This window comes from Sinocyclocheilus anshuiensis, unplaced genomic scaffold, assembly GCF_001515605.1.
Source record: "Sinocyclocheilus anshuiensis isolate Anshui unplaced genomic scaffold, SAMN03320099.WGS_v1.1 scaffold684, whole genome shotgun sequence".
Taxonomy (NCBI): domain Eukaryota; kingdom Metazoa; phylum Chordata; class Actinopteri; order Cypriniformes; family Cyprinidae; genus Sinocyclocheilus; species Sinocyclocheilus anshuiensis.
Genome location: NW_015554107.1, coordinates 922,149 through 929,370, shown reverse-complemented (window position 1 = coordinate 929,370; position 7,222 = coordinate 922,149). Strand labels below are relative to the sequence as shown.

General features: G+C 35.8%; 1 protein-coding gene across 1 annotated transcript; it reads left to right on the top strand.

The window, feature by feature from the left end:
- Window positions 1–5,184: 5,184 nt before the first annotated feature.
- LOC107669726 (visual system homeobox 1-like) lies at window positions 5,185–6,634 on the top strand. The gene is made up of 3 exons (XM_016462094.1): window positions 5,185–5,497; window positions 5,611–5,798; window positions 6,536–6,634. Exons 1-3 carry the CDS (start codon window positions 5,185–5,187, stop codon window positions 6,632–6,634), a joined length of 600 nt encoding a protein of 199 aa, XP_016317580.1.
- The last annotated feature ends 588 nt before the right edge of the window (window positions 6,635–7,222 follow it).

Below are 7,222 nucleotides of genomic sequence, written 5' to 3'. Positions count from 1 at the left end.
TATATAAGTAGGCCTACCTTATAAAGACAATATGTTGTTTCTAACTTTTATAGGCCTATGTCAATGTACTAAAGCCAAAATAAATGAGTGAAATATTTTTAACGCAATAACACACCAGCAAGAGTTAGCAATGACCAGTGAACAAAGTTAATTTGATTCAGTGATTTGTTCGACGCAGTCACTTGAATGAATCAGCGTTCTTGAAGAATCTGATTATTGAATAATTTGATTGCCCCTATTATGGATTTTTGAAAATTACCTTTCATGCAGTGTGTAACACAGCTCTAAGTGAATGAAAACATCCTGCAATGTTTTAAATCTGAAAGTGCACCGTGTATAAAGTTATTGTCTCTCAAAAGAATTAAAGAGTCGACTCTGAATCATTGAAACGTGTTGTTTTTAAAACGAATATTGGGATTCGTTTTAAAACGAATCCCAAGCATTAGCATATTGCCCTTGTTGGTATAGCACTTGTTGGTCTTTTCGCGTTGGTCTGAATGAAAATGCAAATTCATTCTTTGCCACTAGGTGCAGCTTTTGAAGCTGTAAAAATAGCGGTTTCCCGGTAATGCTGTACACAAAGGAGCACCGCGCTCACAAACGCTGCTTTATCAGACATTACAGTCATGATGAAATGAAAATGAAACTAATCGGACCAATCACCGCAGATTAGCGTCACGCAAAGGAGGGGCGTTGGTCTGAATGAAAATGCAAATTCATTCTTTGCCACTAGGTGCAGCTTTTGAAGCTGTAAAAATAGCGGTTTCCCGGTAATGCTGTACACAAAGGAGCACCGCGCTCACAAACGCTGCTTTATCAGACATTACAGTCATGATGAAATGAAAATGAAACTAATCGGACCAATCACCGCAGATTAGCGTCACGCAAAGGAGGGGTTTGGAAAAATGTATTGTTAAGTGCGTATTATAAGACAATGAAAGTGTTTTTTGACCTTGCATGCATGTCAACCTGTCATTTGTTTCGTTCCTGAATGAATGAGTGTGATTAAAAGAATCAATTGAGTGAATGATTCATATGACTCACACATAAAAACAGTCACCATACTGGCTTAAACATAGAACTCCTCTCATTTTAGAGGACTAGAACTAATAGTTGTCTAAAATAAGTTATTATAATGTATAAGAAACATTTTAAATTCAGTTCAAATGTGTATATATAGCATTTTTTATAATACATATAATTTCCAACCAGATTTATTTTTAAAAATGTGCATTACAGAGCAAGACAGCAGTGATGATTTTTTTCCTTGAAAATGTTTTATTTTTAAAATACACAGCATTTTTTTTCTCTATCAGAATTCTAGCACCACTTTTGAGGGGCCCTGGACCCCAGTTTGTAAACCCCTGGTTCAGATAACCTAAAAATTTGATAATTTTCTTTAAAATCAATGCCACATGGTTTGATATTGTACTATCCATTGCAAAGACATATATACATTTACATCAGTAATAATACTGTGCATCTTAAGTGTCTAACTATTTTTCAGGGGCCACTGTTATATAACTCCTGTGGTTTCTGTCCATTGTGATAAATACCTTTTCCTAGCTTACATTTACTCAGTGACATTTGATCAGCTCTCACTATATGAGCTCGTGTAGAGTTGAATTTGAAAAGCTGACCTTCAGATGCTTGACTGAATTCGTGACACAGTTCATAATTCTAATTGCTTTGTGGCGGGGTAACAAATCAAGCTGACCTGATGCAGACACAGTTTCTTGGGATGAGACACAAGGAATAGTTCAACCCAAAATGAAGATTTTCTAAACATTTACTCACCCTCAGGCCATCCATGATGTAGATGAGTTTGTTTCTTTATCAGAACAGATTTGGAGAGATTTAGCATTATCACTTGCTCACCAGTGAATCCTCTGAAGTGAATGGGTGCCGTCAGAATGAGAGTCCAAACAGCTAATAAAAACCTCACAATAATCCACAAGTAATCCACACAACTCCAGTCCATCAAATAAAGTCTTGTGAAGTGAAAAGCTGGGTATATGTAAGAAACAAATCCATCGTTAAGACATTTTTAACTTCAAACCATTGTTTCTGGCTAACATTCATAATATTGCTTTCTCCAATGAAAAAGTTGTCTTGTATGAATCAGAAGAGAAATATGCACAGATCAAGCACCGCTTACAAGCATAAACAGTCCAAAACAGTTCTAAACAAATATGTTGTTTCTGGTGCATATGGATGTGTTATATGGATTATGGACTCGCATTTTGGCCAGAAATGACAGTTGAGGGATTTCTTACAAACACACACTAAAAATGAGCGAACTGCTTGTTTGGACTCTCATTCTGATGGCAGCCACTCACTGAGCAAGTGATGTAATCCTACATTTCTCCAAATCTGTTCCAATTAAGAGGGTGAGTACATTTTCAGCTAATTTTCATTTTTGGGTGAACTATTCCTTTAGGTGCTGCAATAACATGATCTAGTATTTAACTTTATAAGTAAACAGAGCAACACATTTGTTCTTCAGACCGAAGCTGCCTGAATTCGTTTTTCCAGATGCAGTTTAAGCAAAAGACACCATCAGGGCTTATTTCCTCAGTAAAGAATGACTCAGCTAATCTTAAATCCAAACACCATCTGCCAGGTCTATTTCTCAGACTACAGTACAAATGTTGTGGCCCAAATATTCTCTAAAACAACGTCTTACCTTCGATCATAAATCACTTGATTGTAGTAAGTGCACCCCATTGAGAAAAGCCAGCAAGTAACCTCCAAAGCCGCCCTCATTTGTCTGTGCATTGGATGGATTGCTTCAGATTAGATAGTTAAACTTCCTTTTGTGTTTTTGGGATGCACATCTAACTCTCTAGAGCTTGAATTTCATCCCCAGATCAGTTTGATTTGGCAGAGCTGAATAGTTGGAAGTTCTCAATGAACATCCAGCTCTGTTTGGAAGAGGTCATGCATTTGTTAATTGCCTATTGGCCCAAATTATATCAATGCTTGTCAGTGGCACTGTGCAAATCGTGGCTGTGCAGATGGATGCTTACAACCACACTGGATGTTCTCTATAAACATATGCAGAACTGAATATGGGTCAACCATATGATTCAGTTCAATGCTCTGAATCAGATTGCTGCCTTTATCATGCAAATTAGGTTTGTTTAGTGTGAGTTTCTATACTTTTGTTGTGTGACTGATTTTGTGAAAGATACTGACTGATTAAATATGTAGGCCTAAATGCTCTTTTATCCTGCTGTTGAAATAGTAATCCCTCTTTGATTTGATGTTTTTTTTTTTATGAAAGTACTTCATGTATCAAACAGAGCTTACAAGTTGTTATGATCTGAATGGAAAGGCCAAGAACCTTTCATATGTAAAGATCTTATACTCATTCACAGATTCTTGAAACAAAATCCCTGTAACTGATCTATTCCATCCAGATAGGGATATGCCAGGTCATTGAAGTTCATAATAGCAAGTTTGTGTTTAATACATCAAAAATCTTCAGTACAATGAAGGACGTACAGAATTCTCATTTTCTGTATATAGTATGTGCTGTGTGGGCCTTGCAGATTATCAAATGATCTCATTTGGCAAAGAGGCAAAACCAATAACCGCTCAGTGGGATTTTCATGTGAATTATTTGTAAACCCAAGTATCTTAAAACGAATTAAATGTTAATGATGTAAGCTGAGTTATATTGGGAGAATCTGCTGGTTTGTAAAATACACACTCTCTCAGTCAAAACCAACTAACTGCCTGTGACGTCTCTAAGCTACAGCTGCGGCTTGTGCTTTAAAATAACCATGATCATTTAATCTTGAGTTAACCCTGATTTATTAGTATGCAGCACATATGTAACACTGAAGGTTTTTGAATAATTCCTCTATCCACAGACACTTGCCTTTTTTTTAGTAATACTATGATAATGCAATGTTTTCTTTCAAAGACTATTTAAAAAAATACTATCATTTAATATTGTTTACATGGAATAAAAGTTATCTTGGTATGTAATCGTAAAACAGTGCAGTTAATGGGTATTAAAAGGGAGTAAAGCAATTATTTATATTATTTTTAAATATTTTTTATTAAAATTATTGTAAGACATTTATTTATTTAGTTTGCTTGTTTGTTTTATCAAACTTCCTTAATAATACCGCACGATGGCGACATTTATTCACTTATTTATTATAGATATGTTTCAGTCAGTATAATAGGTTTGACTAGTGTAATTTTTTACATTGATAATTTTCATTATGAGCACCAAGAGTAGCCTATAAGTTATTAGTATATGTTAAAGTATTATTCAAACACAAATGAAAATGGACATTAAAGAAGGAACAAATCAAAGCACTTTTGACCTCTTTGAAAAGCTCAGACTTTTATCTTTCTAACGTCAGTCAACGCGGATGATGACGTCACAATTTCAAAGCGCGCGTGTCCCTTTGAACAAGTGTCATCAAAGTTATTTCTTTATTCTTCAGACCTATTAAGATCAACTTCATTCAATATAAACTATACAACTTTATCCAGTATAAACTAACAAGTTTAACGGAGCATAATATTTGTGCCCACAAATGAGATTATAATTTTACATAAAGTTTTATTGAAATTGTACATTTATATAAGTCTAAAAACCATTAACGTATAGATAGGCCTACATGTACATAAATCTGTTTGCATAGGCTTTTCTATGGTCTTTTAATTATTATTTATTTATTAGGTTAAATTAAAACAAAATACAATTCAAAATAAAATACAATTCAAAATGTAGTAAAACGTTTTAAAAAGTGTTATATATACAAAATAGACATTTTTATCATACTGCTTTATATGAAACATATTAAACTATTTCTGTAATGTCATTAAACTGTAAAATCAATAATCTGATACAGGCCACTAATTTCTACCAAAGTTTTGAAGTGTGATCAACAAACATTCATAAGTATCATCGCAGGTGAATTTCAATTGTCAGGTTAAAAGGGTTTAAGGATCTTCAAAGTGAATCTTCAAAAGTTAATTTCCTTTGACTTCAACCTTTACAAAGAGGTGTTAATGGACCAATATTAAATACATTAGGCTAATACCTTAGTTAAAACGATACAGGGGGTACAAATACAACTCCCCAGCTCCATGTCATTATTGAGAGAGCAAGAGTAGGCCTACACAGTCACAGCAGCTTCTGTAGGCCCCTACTTGAACATGGCAACTCAGACATTTTCAAACTTCTCTATTGATTACATCTTGGGAGACGCCAGCAAACAAACAGCAGAATCCCCTGGACTTGATCATCCAGCATCTTCTCAGGATTTCCCAGGACACTTGACCAAACTGGACCTGCTCTACCAGGATGGATCTAGAGGTCATGGTGACCATGCAGCAGCAGTGATGATGACCTTTCCATCTCCATCATGGAATGCAGGAATGTACCGCTGCTGTGTTCCAGTCTCCTATTATCAACCGCCTTTTAAATCAAATTACTATGCAGCTCAACCGTGGCCTTTTGCCATGTCAGGTATGCATTTTTCTTTCTTGTTTTTCTTTCTTCATTTCGTTAACTTTATTTAAAAAGTGTAATTCATTTTTTTTGTTATATATAATGTATTTATTTCTTAAAACTACCTTCAGGTTGTGGTACAGCTGAGAATCACTGCCACCAAACTGTAGCTCAGAGACAGCGCAGTCGAGTCCGAACGGTTTTCACCGAGAACCAGACGGAGACGCTCGAGCGGCTCTTCGCAATCACCGACTATCCGAGCGCTGAAACCCGGGCGGAGTTAGCCAAAAACACCGGCCTCAGCGAGGAGACTGTGAGGGTAAGAAACCTCTTTATCTGTAGCCTAATGATATTTCATACTTTGTGCTGAAATATAGCAGAACATAAACTAACCAAAATCCATTTGAACGTTTTTTAACGTAATTTCTAACGTGTAGGCCTATATCTGAAAATAAAATTACTAATATATATATATTCATGGAATGCAGGAATGTACCGCTGCTGTGTTCCAGTCTCCTATTATCAACCGCCTTTTAAATCAAATTACTATGCAGCTCAACCGTGGCCTTTTGCCATGTCAGGTATGCATTTTTCTTTCTTGTTTTTCTTTCTTCATTTCGTTAACTTTATTTAAAAAGTGTAATTCATTTTTTTTGTTATATATAATGTATTTATTTCTTAAAACTACCTTCAGGTTGTGGTACAGCTGAGAATCACTGCCACCAAACTGTAGCTCAGAGACAGCGCAGTCGAGTCCGAACGGTTTTCACCGAGAACCAGACGGAGACGCTCGAGCGGCTCTTCGCAATCACCGACTATCCGAGCGCTGAAACCCGGGCGGAGTTAGCCAAAAACACCGGCCTCAGCGAGGAGACTGTGAGGGTAAGAAAGCGCTCTTTATCTGTAGCCTAATGATATTTCATACTTTGTGCTGAAATATATCAGAACATAAACTAACCAAAATCCATTTGAACGTTTTTTAACGTCATTTCTAACGTTTAGGCCTATATCTGAAAATAAAATGACTAATATATATATATATATACTTAATTTTAGGTCTGGTTCAAGAATCGACGTGCACGTAGAAAAAGACAGACAACCTGCCCCGACAAAAGCACGAGGAGCGCTCCAGAGGATCATCCCGAATCAGATTAATTTATGACTGAATTATATCAACACAGACTCAATGGCTTTTAAGCATTGTTTTTAAAAGTACACTTTTGTTTACAGTGTAAAAATAGGCCTATGTAGACATTTTATACGAATAAACACCTTTCTCAGCGAAATAAACTTGTTTCGTTTATTTGTTCCTATTTTAATTATGGTGCTGTTGTTGGAGTACGTGATTTGAAGAAGCAAAATATTTTCACGAAATGTATTTAATTTAGCTCCTATCTTATTTGCGCCGTCTTTGATGCGCATGCGCGCTGGCATTCGTTGATTGTGTCCCTTCGCCTATGCGAAATGCTATGGAAGCCCGTTTCCGCCACTGATTAAAAAATAAAAAAGCTAATAGCGACTTTTTATCTAACAATTCTGAAAAAAAGGGTCAGAATTGCGAGTTTGTATCAGGCAATTCTGAGACAAAAAGTGCGTGATGTAAACTAGATAATTCTGACTTCGCAATTGTATGGAAGCCCGTTTCCGCCACTGAATAAAAAATAAAAGAGGTAATTGCGACTTTTTTTCTCAGAATTGCGTGATACAAACTCGCAATTCTGACTTTTTTTTTCTCAGAATTGC

Coding starts and splice junctions, on each gene's coding strand:
- LOC107669726 (XM_016462094.1), top strand. CDS start 5,185: ATGGCAACTCAGACATTTTCAAACTTCTCTATTGATTACATCTTGGGA. Junction 5,498..5,610: donor GTGGCCTTTTGCCATGTCAG/GTATGCATTTTT, acceptor AACTACCTTCAG/GTTGTGGTACAGCTGAGAAT. Junction 5,799..6,535: donor TCAGCGAGGAGACTGTGAGG/GTAAGAAACCTC, acceptor ACTTAATTTTAG/GTCTGGTTCAAGAATCGACG.